The sequence below is a fragment of the Meles meles genome, chromosome 13 (assembly GCF_922984935.1).
Source record: "Meles meles chromosome 13, mMelMel3.1 paternal haplotype, whole genome shotgun sequence".
NCBI lineage: Eukaryota > Metazoa > Chordata > Mammalia > Carnivora > Mustelidae > Meles > Meles meles.
In genome coordinates this window covers 77,359,939-77,379,155 of record NC_060078.1, presented here as the reverse complement: position 1 = coordinate 77,379,155, position 19,217 = coordinate 77,359,939, and the positions used below count along the sequence as shown (strand labels likewise).

Below are 19,217 nucleotides of genomic sequence, written 5' to 3'. Positions count from 1 at the left end.
TCCTAATGTCCTTTTCAGGTGGCTCCTTGCTATGGTTTAGAAACAGAACTAAGTTTAAAAAAAAAAAAGAGAGAACTAAGTTTTATATGTTGCGTTTGTATCCTGTAACTTCACGGAATTCATGGAGAGACAAAGAGAACACGATTTCACTTACATGAGGCTCCTAAAATAGTCAAACTCATGGGCCATCTTTGTCAGCTTCCACCATGATGCACTGTGGCCAGGGCCAAAGAGCGCAGAAGGTGATGGTTCAGCCCATCAACCTCATCTTCAGATACTTGCAAAGTAGATCTCAGATTCAGGTGAGACCTTTTGAGCAAGTGACCATGCGGATAGAGGGCTGTATCACTGGTTTTGATGAGTACACGAATCTCATATTAGGTGATGTTGAAGAGATTCGTTCTGAAACAAAGTCAAGAAAATAACTGGGTTGGATCATGCTAAAAGGAGATATTACCCTCCTCTAAAGTGTCTCCAACTAGAAATGATCAATAAAGTGAGAAATTCTTGAGACAGTCATGTTGTTTGTTTTTTTAGATGTCCTTTGTTGGAAATGCAGTTCTAAAACTTTTGCTTGTATTGTTTTAACTACCTCTATGTCATTACCAGAGGACAATGAATGATGTGGGATTGTGTTTGTTTAAAAAAATAGTCAAACTTGGGGCGCCTGGGTGGCTCAGTGGGTTAAAGCCTCTGCCTTCGGCTCAGGTCATGATCCCAGGGTCCTGGGATCGAGCCCCACATCGGGCTCTCTGCTCAGCAGGGAGCCTGCTTCCTCCTCTCTCTCTGCCTACCTCTCTGCCTACTTGTGACCTCTCTGTCAAATAAATAAAATTAAAAAAAAAATAGTCAAACTCATAGAATCAAAGAATAAGATGGTGGTTACCAGGGACTGGGAATGGGGGAAATGGGGAGTTGTCAATCAATGGGCATAAACTTTGGTTGTACAACATGAATAATTCAAAAGATCTGCTGTACATCACTGTTCCTATCATTAGCAATACTGTACTGTATGCTCAAAGTGATTTCTTTGAGAAGGTGGATCCCATGTTAAGTGTTCTTACCATAATAAAACAAAACAAAATAAAGACAACTGTGCCATCCCAAATAAACATGAGGAGTGTTTAAGTCAAATAAAAAGGGGCTCCAAGTTAGGATTTTTGGTTGCAAGTGACAAAAAGAGAATTCTCTGAAAGAATCCAAGGAAGGAAATATCCAAGCTGCAGAGAGGAGAGGAATGCAGTGAGCATCTAGGATATTGGGATTAGAAAGTCAAAGACTAGGTTGGACTCTCCCTGGGTCTTTGCTCTCTGCTTCTCTGTGTGCATTGGCTTTTCCCTCTCTCATTGCAGCCTATTTTCTAGCAAATGGCTGGCAAGATGGCTATCAGCAGATTTTGAGCTATAATTCATTGCTTCTCGTCGCTATTCCCCAATTCCAGAACAGCTTATGGGGAAGAACCCTGATTCACCCACTTTGGTCACGTTCCTATAAGAGTCATCTCAGGCCCAGGGAAGACAGGCTATGTAGTAACAAAAAAACCACATCTAGCTGTGTAGATGGGGGACACATTTCTGGGAAAAGAAGGCATTCAATCAAAAATCCCTGAAAGGTTTACCACTCTCCAGGACCTTAGCCACCTTAGAAAATCAGAGTCAGTGAACAACAGAGCGGCAAGTCACTGTGAAGACTAAGTTGTCCAGGTCACCAGAGGTCAGAATGACCAGGAGTCTTCTCAGTGTCACAGAGAAATTTAGAGGAAAGAAAAACTGAATGTGGTTCTCTTCAAAAGAATCATACTTCTCAGCTTCTCATAGCCAACAGGAATCTGTAGCCTGTGGTAGTTAGCGCTGTTTAAAGAAGAATCGAGAGCTCCCTTCTTCACCTATGTTGAAAGGACGAGAGAGCTGGGGGACAACTCTCACGAGCACCGTGCTCAGTGCTTCATGTTGGTCGTGTCACTGAATCCCAGACACAATATGCCCAAACACCCTCGTTTTACAGGTGAGGAAGCTGAGGATCAGTAAACTAAGGCAATTTGCCCAAGACCTAGTGAGTAAGGGATGGCGCTTGCTGGCAGACCGCAGGTTAGAGACCCTCTCCGAGGGCCCCATGTGTGTGACATGTGGGAATGGAGGTAGCTGACTGAGAATTTGCCCAGCTCTGATGTGATGAAAACTCCCTTCTGTCATCCATGGGATAGATTCCCACTTTGTCTCTAGGGGATATTAACAGATTAGGAGTATGGCCTCCTGTCCTTCTGAACTGCCCCACCAGGAAGGACAGCAGGCCCTCCAGAGGATAGATACTGTGGTTCCTCTTTGCCATATACCTTGCACAGGTATATGGAAGCAACCTTCTACCCCGGAATTGGCCTGAGAAACCTCTACCCAAGCCCATCACATTGCTGGGCCTTGAGGCCAGCAGCCCCTATACAAATCACAGTCTGGGAAGTTATATGTATTTTTGATCTTTTAATAATAATCAGGACTATTTTTTTTTTTTATTTTTGGATATTTGACTTCCAACCATAAGCACATCATAACAACAGTAGTAGATTATCCATGCTGGGCCTTATTACAATGTCTCACAAATTATATTAAAATATTTATTTATTCCCTTAAGAGTCCCCAGGGATGCTAATTCCTTTCTTATCATCACCTCATGCCCAAACTGACAAAGCTAATGAAATCATCCTCCCGACTTACCCCCCTCCAAAGTCATATCTTCTCATCGAATCTCAGAAACTAGTCCTACAAAGTCATTTGAAGTTCTTTTGGGGACTGTGTTATAAAGACGGATTTGTGCCATGAGTGTGGAATTCAATTTCTATGTTTTCAGCTGGTTGTCTGGGTATCAGAAGGCTTTCCTAGTGTTTAATGGAGCCATTTGTCTCCAGAAAGAAGCGCTAATACAATGGGACATATATCGACCGGAAGTTCTGCCTTTTCTCTCTTGCACAAGCACCCAGGGGGAAAAGAGGTTCTGGTATCAATGAGAATCACGAGTGGCCACTTTTCTAATAGAGATTGTGTGACTTTCCAGGGAACTGCAGGGATGGCCAGACGGTGCAGTGTTTTTTCAAGGCACTTAGGATGCTGATCTAGAACATTCTCTTCCGTGTGCTTCTGGATTCCGATTGTAGGGACACTTTAGAACTACGAATGTCTGGCATTGAGACTTAGGAGAAAGACTGGCCAGGATTAGAGCTCTCTCCTACTGGGGGCTGTTACCGTTCTTACTCAATTTTCTGTAAGACATTTGCAAATGACTTTATAGCTATCGGAGGCAGAAAAACAAGAGCTTACTGAGTATTGCTAAAGCGCGTGCAAAAACTGCTGATAACTAGAGAAAGACTCTGTATTGAGGAAGTAAATAGCGGAGACTAATTATAGAAGAGTCTAGAACAGATGATGTGGCACATAATAGCAGTGCTGGTTGAGCACGACACTGTGCTCGCCACGTTCTGTCTCGGCGGTTTCTACCCTTCTCTCATCTAGCCCTTACCATCACCTGGGAAAGCAGGTGTTCCCGTTACTCTCATTTCCCAAACGAGGAAACAAAGGCACAGAGACTTCCTCAAGGTCACTGGGTGAGTTAATCAACCTCTGTTGCTTTTGCCAGGTTAATCCCGGTTCCTGCTTCTGGTAAGGACACTCCCTTTATCCTCCAGCAACCCCCTGCACCCATCCCCCACTCTCAAGCCCCCAGTTTGCCTGAGATTTGCCAACTTCCTCTGTCCCCAAACCCTCCTCCCCTCCCCCACCAGGGACTCAGCCGGCCCATCAGCATATCCCAGGCCCCTGGCCATGGTGTCTGGTTCAGGGATGACCATGGACAGTCAAGCTGAAAACTTCAGTGCAGTGTTAAGGAAAAAGAACCTGGCTTTGAGGGCCTCACAGCTGGCAGTCTATAGGCCTGGAACTGCAGAAGCCCCCAGGGGTGAAGGTGGTCAGGAGGGAGAGGCCGCCCCAGCAAAGCCCAGCGGCAGGTGGAGGGAGATGGGCCTGACGGTCTTTGAGGCTCCACATCCAGCCGTTCCCAAGGTCTGCACTGGACTTGTCCCAGTGCTTTTTGTTTTTGTTTTTTAAAGATTTTATTTATTTATTTGACAGACAGAGATCACAAGCTGGCAGAGAGAGAGAGAAGGAGGCAGGTTTCCCGCTGAGCAGAGAGCCTGATGTAGGGCTCGATCCTAGGACCCTGGGATCACAACCTGAGCCGAAGGCAGAGGCTTTAACCCACTGAGCCACCCAGGTGCCCCTGTTTTTGTTTTTTTGAAATCCAGTGTTTTGTTTTTAAAAAATCTTGGCAAAGCTTGCACAAACATCGCCACCAATACCAGAAAATGTTTGTCTTCCCCCAAAGAAACTCATTAGTAGTCAGTGACTCCAACCCTCTGCTCCCATCAGCGCTTTGCAGCCTGGATTCGTCTTCATGCTTCAGGGGTTACAAGAGTCCTTCCCTTGTCTCCCCTCACCCAGCTTCTCAGTAAAGGTAAGTCTACCAGTGAATTTTGTGCAAATGGAGTTTAGGTGGAAACATGAATCAGATAGGAGCCACGTTATGAGTTGACACAGGTGGTTTGGAACCAGCATGGCCAGAAGCAGGAACTTCATAATAGGGGCCAGCAGCCTGGGAACTCTGAGCCCATCAGTGGTTTTCATTTTTGCGGGAAAAGCTTTGAATTTGGGGATTTGATGACAATCTTATGGAGACCACAGGGGGCAGCAATGTCCCGGTCACCGTCAGAGTCCCATGACACAGCCATCCCGTCACCCTACGTCTCTTGATGTCACTTTCACAGTTGACTCTCTGATTCCTAATTTGTTTCTCTGTAACAGAGTGGCCCCCCAGGTGTGAGTGGGGTCCTAAATGCTCAATGGCTGTCTTCATCGATCTTCCTGAAAAACACCCTCTCCCAGAGCAGGGATGAAAACAGGGAGATGAAGGTCTGAAGCGTGAAGATGGAGTGTGGTTCTGCTGCTCTTGAAGAAGAGCTGACCTACCATTTTGTTGCTCAGGCCCCTGACCTCAGGGTCCCATGTTCTCCCCTGAGCAGCAGATTCCTATTGACCCCGTTCCCTTCCGAGGACCAGCGCAACCTTTAGCCCTAGAGCAGGGCCATGTGATAATTTTGGTGGGCCCACCACACTTTACCTTCACGGCCCACTTCCTCCATAAAAGTTTTTAAAAGTTATATTTATGACTGTGTTGGTATAAGAAAAATGTAATTCCAGCTGGATTATATTTTATTTTTTTAAATTCTGATTTTAAGAGACATTAAAGCTTGTTTATGGATCCCTACAAGGATCACGGGTCCCGAGTGCCAGTCCTGTGGTTCTTACTGCCTAAGTTGGCCCAGCTGTTGATACAAGTTTTTCAAACTGCCGCATGTTCGAGTGAGGTGGGATCTCCCATCAGTGAAGAGAGGGTTTCGATACTAAGACCTCCCTCGAGAGCTGACTTCTTGGTGCTGGAACAGGTCCAGGCTGGGGGCATGGTGGATCTCCTTCTGCCACCCCTTTTCTGTTTGCTGCAAGAAAACAGTGAAGGGGTTGACTCCCCTGCGCTCCTGGTGAGGACATCTAGAAAGTTCAGTCCAGGCACCCTGGGCTCCCCAGCAAACTCCTCACGGAGGTGACTGGAGGAAGAAGGACCCAGTTATGGCAGAAGAGGGAAGAGGTGGAAGGGGACATATAAGCTTATCGGGACCTGGTGGGCGCTCTGCCAAGCGTTGTGTCATTTAATATTCTATGAGCCTCTGAGAGGTGGCCAGACATAAGTGTGTGTAGTGTTGGGCCTTTACTGTGTCCTAATTAGCTTCTTTAATCTTTGTAGTCACCTGAGAAGTAGGTATTAGTTTTGTTTCTATCTTACAGGTGTGGATGTTGACGTTCAGAGAAAGATAAGTAAAGACTCAGAAGTGCAGTTGGGGACAGAGGCAAAGCCCGAGACTGAGTTTTAGGGAATATCCTGGGACCAGGAATGATTCACGGCGAGTCACAGTGTGCAGAAGACTTTGACACAAAGGGGACACCAACTGGAGTATGGGCCTTCATGTCTGACCAAGGGCTGACACATTGTAGTCCTGGGCTGTGGGCAATGCAGTGATCATGTCCTCTGTTGGGGGCTTAGGTTAGATTTGGGGAGAGATGGGGTTATGCCACAGAGGTCAGACTATATGATATTTTGAAAACCCATGGGTCTCAATCTTTTAATATGGTAAGCATGAACCCACTTGATTACCAAATCGGGTACCAAGGACACAGTCTTCCAATACAACTACATGAGAGCTCCAAATATTTATGGCAATGTATATTTACTTTTCTTTTAAAGGGTCCATTCCTAAGAAACTTGACTGGTCCTCTGTACCTTCCAAACATAGCAGCCTATTCAAACTCACCTGACTCTGCCCTAGGCCTAATAACAGTAACATCTAGCATCGTCATTGTTACACTGTTACAGGTGTTTATTGTATACCTCCAATGCATTAAATGGTTCCTGTATCATGTCTCTTTTAATCTTCATAACTGCCTTGAGAGATAGGGATATTTTTTATCCATTTACAGGCGAGAAAACAGGCTCAAGTAGGCTGAGTAACTTGCAAGGCTACATAGTTAGGATGTGACAAAGCCACCTTCAAATCAGTCTGGCCCTAAACCTGGAGCTTAGGACAACCAGTATATTCTGTCAAACCCTGAAGGTAAGTGTTTCTCATTTCCTGATTCAGAAGCTATTTCAGGGACCAATGTCGCAGGCCAAATTTACTCAGATTTTCCACTAAATTTTACTGTAAGAAGTACTGCGTTGGTGCTTCTCAGAGAGGGTCTTACCTCCCAGAAGACCTTTGACAATGTCTGGAGATATTTTTGGCCATCACAAATGGGGGTGGGGAAGAGAGGGGGCTCTCAGCATCTGTCCGGTAGAGGCCGGGGATGCACACAAAACGGCCCCACAACAAAGAACTACCCAGTACCCAGATCTGTAGTGCTGAGGCAGAGAACCCCTGTGTTACCTAAGCTACCACTGGATTCTAAGTCAAAGCAGAAAAATCATACCCGGGGCACTTGGGTGGCTCAGATGGTTTAGCATCTTTAGCTCAGGTCATGGTCTCAGGGTCCTGGGATCGAGTCCCACATCAGGCTCCCTGGTCAGCAGAGAGTCTGCTTCTCCCTCTCCCTCTGCCTCTCCCCCTGCTTGAGCACTTGCTCTCTCTCTCTCTCAAATTTAAAATTTAAAATTTAAAAAATTAAAAAAAAAGAAAAATCGTACCATTTGCTCCCTCCCAACACAGTGTGTTATTTGCCAAGAATGCAAAGTACAGTCTTAGTACCAGTCACTAGACGCTGAGTCTGAAATGAATGGCTTCCCAAGGATCCCACCGGGTAGGGTGACCAAATATTTTATCTTACAAACCAGACACTGACTCCAGAAGGAGTCAATTATTCCATGACCACAGGCATAAACCTGGATGAATGAGCCCTCCGCTATGGAGTTTGCTGGCAAGCACAGGCACAGCGGTTAAGATGAAAGGCTGCCACATAAATCTTGGCAATGACTCCAAGCCCTTCCAACTTCAAGGTGTATTTTTCCTTCAAGAGCTTATGGACCCGTTAGATTCCCGAAGGCTGTTCTTGGGTCCCTCTCTCCTCCTCACGAGTGACACCTCGCTCCATCTGTTGGTATCAGGTAGAGCCGAAAAGCCTTTCCTCTACAGCCAGTTTTCTTGCTATTTCTGAGTGGTCATCATTTGAACTTTGGCATGTTGAGGATCTCCTGTAGTTCTTCTTACTTTGGCAAGCACCCTGTGAGGGAGGTCATGTGTTATGGTAATTTTTAACAGGTGTATATTGAGACGTGGAAAGCCTGGTGCCTCCAAGGAGCAAAGCAGTTTGGGAGATCTGGAGTCCCTGTTTCTAGGTCATTTGAGCCCAGGGACTATTTCTGTCATGAGAAGGGAGTCAGATGGTGTCACATTCTAAATACACACCCAGTGTGGTGGGGGGCACTTGCATGGCTCCGTTGGTTGAGCAACCCCGACTCTTGGTTTTAGTGCTGTCACGATCTCGCGGTCCTGGGACCAAGTCCTACAGTGCGCTCTGTGCTCAGCGCAGGGTCTGCTTCAGTTCTCTCTCCCTCTCCCTCCAGCTCATGCTCTCTCTCTCTCTCTCTCTCTCTCTGTCAAATAAATAAGTAAAATAAATATACCCCCATGGATATAACTAGACTTCGAGAAAAAAAAAAAAACCTTAAAAGCGTTTTTACTACGACCTTACCTAACCACCATAATTATTAACAGGGTATCAGGAAAGGTATGTCCTGGATTGAGGAAGAGCCAAGGTGGTCCAAAAATTCTGGGTGTGCTGTCTGTACCTCTCCTCTCCCCCTTTTCTTGCACTCAAGAGACTGGATCAGAATGTGAGTGAAAGTCATTTCATTAGAAGGAAAACCTTGGGTCCAGTGTATTTTATTAGAAAAGAGATTTATCTAGAGAATTTTGTTAGTAGCTGTAGCTGCCTGTGACCCATCTCAAAGTCTGTCCATGACCTACTGGCATGTTAGCACCCTGCTTGCAAGGGGGGCTCCCCTCTGCCATGCCCCGTCTCTGGAGAAATGAACACAAACAGCAAGCAAGACAAGAAGACATTGCCGCTAGTTTTGTTCCTCAGATTGTTTTTCTTCACTTCTCTTTTGAACTCAAAATCTAATCCCTGTCTAAGGCTCACAGGGTTTCAGAAGACAACAGGAGGTAATTTGGTAGTAGAGAGGTCTGTGGTGTCTGGCTGTGTTTAGACTAATCATGGAAAGATGGCCCAGCAGATAGAACATCCTCATGAAAGGTAAAGAGGCTACAACTAGGGGTGAGGCCTTATGAAAAGAAGTGGTCTCTCCCCCAAAATGAAAAATAAACAAAAATAAATTAAAAAATAAAAAAGAGGTGGGCTCTCCCTCCCTTGAGTCTAGAGGACATGATGTTGATAAAGTAAAAATTTAAAAAATGAGATATTGAAGTTGATGTGGGGCTTTGTCACTCATCCCTTTGATTCTCTGATTAAAAGAGGAAACTCAGCATGCGGGGTTTCTTTTTCCTTCAGAGAGATGGTTGAAGCTGTAGGTTGAGTTACTCACTGACAACCAGAAGAGGAAGATGGATGATCCTGGCTCCTTGGAGAGTTAGTAATGGAGTTTTCTCCTTCACTGCGTTCCATTTTTCCTTGCCACAAACCCTGAGTTCTCCCTCTCCACAGCTGAAATATACACTGCCTTCTGTTTGCAGATGGTAAATGTGACCGTGCAGTGAGCTGTGGGCTAGAATCCAGTCTGATGGGCACCCTGGTCTGTGAGTGGAGGCCAGAAATAGCTGGGACGGAAATGCAAGCCTTGGAGTTGAGGTGGCCTCCTGGAGTGCTAGAGAGGCTCAGGAGGACTCTGGAGGGCTGGCTTGCCAAACAGTTTTCTTTTTCTTCTCTTCCCATTCTTCAGGCTCCTCAGTCTCTTTCTCCCCCCACCACCTCCGCTATCCCTTCCCCCAACCCTAGGCTCCCCTCTCCTTGAACTTCAGAGCACAGCTGTAGCACTGTGGGAGTCCTCTACACTGACTTCTATTTGGGGTTAGTGGGGAGAAGTATCTCTCTCCATAGGACCTGCTGGGCAGCTGAGAGAAGGAAAGGGCCCTGGGACACCTGCCAGCCAGGCCACAGCTTGCGGAAATTGAAAGCATGTCCTATCACGAGTACAATGAATATGTGGTGGATATGAATATTATCTTACATCTACGCCCATAAGAAATGTCACAGTGTTTTCATTTTTCTAAGTCAACTTCAATCAGCTCTGAGCTCCCACCAAGCAGACTGGCAGGGAATTCCATCCTGGCTATGGAATAGGAGCCCTCCTTCCCCTCCTGAGTTGTACCCAGGCCTTGGAGATATGGTAGAGTCCAGATCATTCATCACATGCTCTGCTGGCCTTTGGCTCATAGTCCTTATTCAAGGAGTACACTGGGGTGCCCTTGACCTTGGTAGCTTCCTTGTACTGGGTTTGCATGGAGATCTTTGCTGGGGTGGGGAGGTCCATCCCTGACTCATTCTTATGGGAAGTCCTGCCAAAGCCCCACCCACAGCCCCAATTCCAGTGTGCAGCCTGGGAACAGGACCTGGGTTCCTCTTACCCATGCAATCCTCAAAAGTCCACAGCTCTTCTTGGAGCCCGGGGTAGCTCTAAGTGAGCTTTCCCTTCCCTGTGACTTCACCATCCCCCAACTGCTTAAAGTTCACCCATCCTTTCCCTTGTCTGCAACCATCCAGTATGATTGCTCTGTGAGCCCAGACTTTTATCAAAGAGTAATGTGTTGGCAGTTTGGTTCCTTCTGAGGACTATGAGGGAGAATTTTGCAGGACTCTCTCCTAGCCTCTGGTGGGTTGCTGGCGATCTTATCTTCTTGACTTCTGTTGCATCACCCCAATCTCTGCCTTCGTCTTCACATGGTGCTCTCCCAGTGTGCATTTCGGTCTCCAAACTTCCCCTTCTTATAAGGGCCCCAGTCATATTGCATTAGGGGCTCAACCTACTCCAGGATGATGTCACCTAATTACTAATTAGTTAATTACAACTGAATGACCCTATTTCCAAATGAAGTCATCCTCTGAGGTACTGGGAGGTAGAGCTTCACCATTTTGGGAGGATACAACTGAATCCATCACAATGACCAATTTGCTTCAGTTTATCTGAGACTGTCCTGGTTTTATTTAATTTTTTAAAAAGATTTTATTTAATCATTTGACAGACAGAGATCACAAGTAGGCAGAGAGGCAGGCAGAGAGAGAGAGAGGAGGAAGCAGGCTCCCTGCTGAGCAGAGATCCTGATGCGGGGCTCAATCCCAGCACCCTGGGATCATGACCAGAGCCAAAGGCAGAGGCTTTAACCCACTGAGCTACCCAGGCACCCCGAGACTGTCCTGGTTTTAAAGATGAAAGTTCCATGTCCCAGAAACTTCCTCAGTCCATGGCAGACCAGAACACAGGGTCACCCTAGTGACCATGCTGAAATGAGCATTCTGACAATGTTGAAATGGTAACAACAAGTATCCAATACTTGTGTTGTCTTACCTGTGTTGTGTTTATCTGCAATCTCAAAGGAAAGGGTGGCTGGGGTGGCTCAGTTTGGCGGCTCCATTGGACGAATGGCACTTAACTCGACACAAAGCAGATAGTCACCAAGTGTTGATGGAAATGGAAAAGAGAAGTGCCAGGAGGGATGTGCTTGGACTCGTGTGGGTACAGGAAGGAGACCAAGCTGAAGTAAGGTGGGAAGAGTCACTCTTGGAAAGGAAGAGTCCGAGGGAGGGTGAAGGTGAAGCAGCTGTCCCAGAGGTTGGGTGCAGAGAGGAGGGCCTGTGGGAGCACTTACACCTCAGGTCCCCCTTCTCCACGGGTAGGAAATCCTCACCTGTTGAGAATGAGCCATCACACCCGGGAATCTCAGCATCCAGTGGTTCTAATGGCTGCCATGTTTTCAGGTTCCTACCAAGTCGGAAGAGTGAGAACAACGTCAATTCTTTCCTAAATTGAAGATAATGATAATGACCACAGTGTGTTTAGGAAGTTATATTTAAATTATGCTTAGAACACCTCTGTTTTGTGGCATGGCTAGGTGCGACTCTCCACCAGGACAGATCTCAGTGGAAACAAGAAGGACTGAACTTCCAGGAGACCCCTCATTTGAGTGGGTAAGAGAAGGCTCTCCCTGCCCCCGCTGTGACCACCAGCTGCTGCTGTTCACAAGTTAGGTTTCAGGAAGCTCATGCAAATGCCTCCCACAGGATCCCTCTGTTATTTGACATGATCTTGAAATAATCCTTTCAAAGCCAGCTTTCTGATCATTGATCCAGCTAACAGAGAAATAAAAACAAACTCATTTCATAAATGCCATGACCATGGCTATGTAAAAATGTGAGCAGAGAAATAATTCAGAAAAAAAGATGTGATTTTGACAAATGACAGCAACTGCTCTTGTTAAATAAACATTCTCCTTCTTTAAGACTGGAGATAAATCATAGTTTAGTTGATGAAAGAAGCATATTTTCTTGTTTACAGTTTATTGATAGTATTATTTTCAAGCAACAATTAAGTAGAGAGTAAGATTTTGAAGGAATCCAAATACTTTGCCCAATATAGATTTTTTCCTCCATTACCCAGAAATTTATGTCACTGTCCACATTCCTAATAACCTAGTCCTAAAAGACAACCTCCCTGGATTTCATTAAAACATCATCAGGATTGGTCTGTGGTAACCAATAAACCTAATTTATAGATGGAAAAACTGGGGCATTCAGTGCCTTGTAGACGTGTGATAAGAGAACCAGAAGACGCAAAGTCCTCTTTGAACTCAGCCTTAGAGGCTAGGAGGTGCTGTGTGTAAGTTTCTACAGAACAGGTGAGTAGTTGAAGATACTTGAAGATACCCTGGGATAAGTTTAATAAGTAGAGTAGATATACACACTCCACTTGGTTTTGTTTTGGAGGATATGTTATTTTTCGTTAAAAAATTATATCTTAACGTGGATTGAGCTTATTACTGTTTTAAAATGAATCGATAAATTTTTTTTGAAATTTCTCAGTTTTCATTTCTAACATGATAAATATTGAAAGATACATAACCCACAAAAACAAAAGCTCTTCGTGGTCTTTAATCTTTTTTAAGAGTATAAAAAGTGCTGACACCAACGCCTTTGAGAACAATGTGCCCTTCAAAAGAACATGTCCTCCAACATTCATTGTGTTCCAGGAACTAACTCCAGAGTCCATTCTCCAAGTACACTACTGCACTGCTTCTTAAATCTCAAATAAAGAAAAGGGGTGTCTGGGTGGCTCAGTTAGTTAAACATCAGCCTTTGGCTCAGGTCCTGATCCCAGGGTTCTGGGATGGAGCCCTGCATTGGGCTCCCTGCTCAGTGGAGAGTCCCTCTCCTTCTACCCACTCCCCACTCATGCCCTCTTTCTCTTTCAAATAAATAAATAAAATCTTTAAAAAAAAAAGAAAGAGACAAACAAACTCAAACTTCAACATTCTTTTATTTAAAAGAAGTAAAAATCTAGGAATAGGAGAAAACATTATTACTTGACAGAGAGTCTGTCTAATAGAGGCATAAATATACCAAAGGAGTGGGACCTTACACATACTCTCTTTGAAGTCGGGAATAGAACCTGCATTGCTTAAAACACTTCTTCTATTCAAAATCACATAAAATGCAGTAAAATAAGAAAAAGAAATAAGATACATAAGAGTTACAAAGACGGAAGTAAAATTACCATTCTTTGCAGACAAATTTCTGTAGACATAAATTCTAAGTGAATCTACAGAAAAGCACTAGAACAAAGAAGATAGTTCTATATTGTTGTTGGACAGAAGATTGATATGAAAAACCCATAGCATTTTTATGTCCCAGGGACAATGAAGTAGAAAATGTAATTTAAAAAAATCTGAAAGTGTGTATTCATAACAGACATCCACAGCAAAAAAAACCCAAATTGAACAAAAAACTTTACTGTAAGATGTAGGACATCTAAATACTAGTTCATCGTTAGAAAGATTTGATATCATAAAGAAGACACATCACTTTATTATTTTAATGATTGTCTAATGAAAGTCCTAATGAAGTTTTTCACACAATCTGACAAGGGTGAAGAAATGCTAAGACAAATTTGAAGAAGGTGGCCATATGCGTGGGAAGGGAGAAACTTGGAATAGTGAACAAAACCTGTTTTGTTACATAACAAGGCTTACCATACAGGTTTGGTAAATAAAATAGTGCAGCGTTGGACTGGGGATATATACAAAGGCCCGTGGAGGACCTCAGGCAGCCTGAGACCATAATCACATATGTGTGTGAGCTTGGTACATGAGAGTTGGCCTTAAAATCAATATGGAAAAGAATGGACCGAACAGCTAGTGATTCTAGGATAATGAGATGTCTTCATTTTGGAAGAAGATAGCATTAGGTCATTATCTCTGACCACACTAAAAAATAATTCCATTGTGTAAAAGATACAACAGTCAAAAACAAAACCATAAAACTTCTCAAAAAAAAAAAGCATAGGCAAATATCATTATGGTAGTAGAGTAAGGACAGATTCTTTTTAATGATAGGAAAAGTGTAGTCCAGAAATAACAAGTTTGATAAAACTGTCTAATTAAAATGACAAATTCTCATGCCAAGAGTCAAGAAAGAACAAGAAAAGGACAGATTTCACAATGCATATAATTGACAAGACATCAGTAACAAGAATATCCATAGAATTCCTACTTAAAAAGACAAACCTAGTAGAAAGATAGGGAAAATAATATGAATAATTTCCAGAGGAGGGAACCTATACATAGATTAAAATATTCTCAACCTTCCACATAAATATGCAAATTTTGAAATGAAACACCAACGAGATACCATCCCACACATCAGTTTAAGACAACCAATAAGCCTGTTCATACCAAGTGTTGATGAAGATGTAAAGAAATAGGAGCTCTGTACCACGGATCTACATGGTACCAAAGTGGGTGCATTTCAGATGCAAAGCAAAATCACAATGAGATACCACTTCATGCCCCTAGAATGGCTATTATTAAAAAAAGACAAACAAACAAACAAACAAAAAACCAAAACCCAGAAAATAAGTGTTGACTAAGATGTAGAGAAGTTAGAACCCTGGTGCTTTGCAAGTGGGAATGAGAAATGATATAGTTGCTGGGGAAAACAATATGGTGGTACTTCAAAAATTAAACATAAATATGCCAAAAAATTTTTAAAATATGCCATCCAATCCATCAATTCCACTTCTTGGGATATATTCATAATAATTGGAAGAATTGAATACATAGTTGTACATCCATATTCATAGCAGCAGTGTTTACAAGAGTCAAAAAGTGAAAACAATCCAAATGTCCATCAACAGATGAATGGATAAACCAGTTGTGGTACATACATGCAATAGAACATGATTCAGTCTTGGAAAGGGATAGAATTCTCATATACGTGACAACAGGGATGCATTTTGAATGCATTATGCTAAGTGTAATAAGTCACATAAGAAAGTGTTGTATTCTTCCACCTGTCAGAGTTACACAAGAAGGATGAAATTCCTAGAGACAGAGAGTAAAACAGAGGTTATGAGGGGCTGGGAGGAGGGGAGAACGGGGAATTATTTAATTGGGACAGGGTTTCAGTTTGGATGATGAAAATGTTCTGCAGATGAATGGTGGTGGGGATGGTTACACAATGGTGTGAATGTCCTTTCTGCCACTGAACACCTAAAAATAGTTAAAGTGGTAAATTTTATATCTATTCTACCATAATAAAAAAGCTAATGAAGGGATTTTAGGATTACGAGTGCTGCACTAGTATGCGAGTGCTGGTGTGGGCTTTGTTGATCTAGTGGGGAATTTGCATGTGCCCAGCACCCACCCAGGTGGATGGAGAACCCCAGGGCACGCTCAAAGCTCTTTCCAAAAGCCAGCAGAGCAGGAGGAGGGAGACCCAGGATGGGAGGAGACATGAGGAGGGCTCAGATACTCAACCTTCTGTAAAGCCTGAAAAGGCAGAAATTGCTGGTTGAGGGGGAACCCCTAGGCTGACCCAGAACAAGGCAGCTAGCTATGAATGAGCCATTTGGATCTGAAACCTAGGCTCCCAGGAAGAGCCCCTCCTTCTGGTTCATGGATTTTGGGCAATGTTAGGATGGAGGAAGTGGGGAAAGAGAAGGCAGAAGAAAGGGCCAAAAGAGAGGTGTTGAGGACCCTGGGTCCTCATTCAGGACCCAGGGGAGGGAGGAGAGAGGGTGAACTGTAAAAGAGGATCCTATGTAGGCAGGAGGGTAGAAAGGGGAGAAATGAAGTTGGGAGACTGTCTTATGTAGCCTCAAGATGTAGTGTTTCCAGAGCAAACGCTTTGGAGCCATGAGGACCTCTGAATTCTCATCCCACCATTCACAGTCAGTGTGACCTTCCTGAACCTCAGTTTCCGTATTTATATGTCCGGGAAAATTTTTTTTTCTCTTAGTTTTACAAAAAGTTGAAGTTCTAGCTGATCTTGCTTCCACATTAACTCAGAAAAATCAATCCAATTATTCAATCAAAGATCTTCTTTGGAACAGTGTGCTTGCCTTTTATTTATTAATTTTTTAATTGTTTGTCTTGGGACGCCCAGGTGGTGCAATCAGTTAAGCATCTGACTCTTGATTTAGGCTCCGGTCATGATCTCAGACTCATGGGATTGAGCCCGGTGTGCAGCTCCCTGCAGGGCATGGAGCCTGCTTAAGATTCTTTTTCTGGGGCACCTGGATAGCTCAGTGGGTTAAAGCCTCTGCCTTCAGCTCAGGTCATGATTCCAGAGTCCTGGGATAGAGCCTCACATCAGGCTCTCTGCTCAGCGGGGAGCCTGCTTCCTCCTCTCTCCCTGCCTGCCTCTCTGCCTACTTGTGATCTCTGTCTGTCAAATAAATAAATAAAAATCTTTAGATTCTCTCTCCGCCTGTCACTCTGTCCCCTCCAAACCTTCTCTAAAAAAAAAAAAAAAAAGAAGAAGAAAAGAAAACAAGTTTGTCTTTCTGTATCTACTCTGATTATTCTATAGAGGCTTCTTTTTAGTAAAGTCATGTTGATGTCTCTTTTTGAAACATGAAAAGTTGTCCAATGTCAGAAAACCACAAGGGGAGAGTGTTCTCTACCCGGATTTTGATCTATATGTCACTTTCCTTCTATCAGGTTTTAGTTAATTGAAAGATGGCTTCACACGTTTCTTCTCCTCATATCTATTCTGGTTCTTTCGAGCCTCATTTCAGAACTCACTCAACCATTTCTGCTTCCTAAAGAAATGCTATTCCATTGGTAATCGAGAAAGCTTCAGGTGCAATGCCATAATCTAATTTCAGGATATTATTAAGAGCATTTAATTCCCATAATTGTGTTTGATTAGAAAAGAATGACTAAATCATGGATGGAATCAACTGGAGCACAGCAATTTTAGGGCTTGCTATTATGAATTTAAATATTGTTGGGCAATTTCTTGTGGCCGTTTGAAGTAGCTGTTTTTACCTCCAATGGCTTTCCCTATAAAACCTGTAGGTGGGAGACTGGGCCTCCAGGCAGGGGGCGGGGCTTCTCGTGGGCGGGGCTTCTCATGGGCGGGGCCCGGCTCCGTGCTCCCTCTCTGGCATGGAGGCCCCAGCCACTCAGGCTGGAGGTTGGAGCCCAGGTTGGAGCGTGGTTTTGAGGCGCTCCAAATGGGGACGCTTCCAGAACGAAAAGATATTCCACCATGGGTGAAAGCTCCCGAAGATTTGAAAGATCCCGAGTTGTTGCAGGTCCAGACGCAGCTCTTCAAGGCTCTGTTTGGCCCAGCAGGATCTCGAATCCCGTACATGGAGCAAGTGAGCAAAGTCATGCTTGAACTAAAGGTTCTAGAATCCTCGGACCTCACAGAGGTCGTGGTTTATGGCTCTTACTTGCATGAACTCAGGGCCAGGTGGATGCTGCAGTCCATGGCCGAATGGCACCTCCAGCGACAGGAGCGAAGGATGCTCAAACTTGAAGATGCCACGAAAGCCCTAGAGCTAGATCCTTGGAGGAAGTGAAGCCAGTTTGCAACCCACGTACGTGGAATCAGGATTTAAATAGTAAACTGTGTCTCCAGAGGTAGAATGTATGTGGTCTTGTTGAAATTCTGCTCCAGTCTGACAAGGAAAAACCAGCTGATTTTTGGGTCTCTGCCTTTGTCTCAGTCCTAATGTGGCTTTCCTCCCAGGTTTGCTAATTAAAGAATAAAATTTTAAATAAGTAAAAAAAAAAAAAACCCTCTGTAGAATATCATTTTATACTTAACAGAGGGCTGGCATATTTTATTTGATATAATCACCTTAATGTTTTATATGTTTTTCCTTTATTTTTTTTTAAAGATTTTGTTTATTTGAGAGAGAGAGAAAGAGCACAAGCATGAGTAGAGGGAGGGGCAGAGGGAGAAGCAGACTCCCCACTGGCAGGGAACCAGACATGGGGCTCAATTCCAGGACCTCAGGATCATGACCCGAGCTGAACACTTAATTGACTAAGCCACCTAGACACACTCCCCTTTATTTTCATTTTAAAGTTGAAGACATCAAAGATGAGGCTTACATGACCTGCCCCAAACTCATTAGTAGTAGGTAGCTTCTTCGTGTGTTCTCAGGTTTTAGTTGATCCATCTGCCGTCATTGTTACATGAAAGCCAACACCACATGCTCCATCTTATCCCTAAATTTATTTGTCCACTTGTCTTCAAGAAATCTAAGATTAAGCTAGGTTGCATGTCAGAAACATGCTACATTTGGCCATTGTTCAGCAAGTTCCACAGAAAGGAGGATGAAGGATGCTTCATAAAGTTGTGATCTTTAAATTACAGCCCATTATATTTCATTCCAATTGATTCTTGATATCATGGAGGACGCTGATGTTATTATTGTAAATAATTATCTGTATTGTGCAATCAACAACCCCTGGTATTTGTATTCTTTTGGTATTATTGTAAGTTGGGGTTTTTCATTCATGGCGGTACTGACACATGGAGGCAGATCTTTCTCTGGAAAAAGCACTGGAGAATATTTTGCAACCCCAGTCTCTACCCACTAGGTGCTAACAGTACCCCATCTTCCCTGCTATGGCAACCAACGATGTCTTCAGGCATGGTCGAATACTCCCAGGGGAAAGGCATTCTTAGTTGAGAACACACACTGTCGATGTTATAAGCAACAAAAATATTTTTTTTAAGATTTTACTTATTTATTTGACAGACAGAGATCACAAGCAGGCAGAGAGGCAGGCAGAGAGAGAGAGAGGAAGAAGCAGGCTCCCCGCTGAGCAGAGAGCCCCATGTGGGGCTCGATCTCAAGACCCTGGGATCACGACCTGAGCCGAAGGCAGAGGCTTTAATCCACTGAGCCACCCAGGCACCCCGCAACAAAAATATTTTACTCTCTTAAATTATCAAGTCCTCTAAACCAAGGAAAAATTATTACTTACTTAGAAGCATATTTATCTATTGATTCTTATACAAGTCATCAGTAGAAATCAATTGAGAATGTATCCCAGAAGACAGAGAAACCAAAATCTAGTTGATTCAAACATTACCCCTGGGACCAGGTAATTAAAGATGTTCTTAACTGGCTATCTTACCAAAATCAATACAGACTAG

At 43.8% G+C, this 19,217-nt stretch overlaps 1 protein-coding gene and 1 pseudogene across 1 annotated transcript; both read left to right on the top strand.

Moving 5' to 3' along the window:
* The first annotated feature begins 206 nt into the window (after positions 1–206).
* Positions 207–482, top strand: LOC123955671 (annotated as a pseudogene).
* A 16,792-nt stretch (positions 483–17,274) lies between these two features.
* On the top strand, positions 17,275–17,686 carry LOC123954904 (developmental pluripotency-associated 5 protein-like). The gene has a single exon (XM_046026244.1). It carries the CDS (start codon positions 17,275–17,277, stop codon positions 17,623–17,625), a length of 351 nt encoding a protein of 116 aa, XP_045882200.1. The 3' UTR covers positions 17,626–17,686.
* The last annotated feature ends 1,531 nt before the right edge of the window (positions 17,687–19,217 follow it).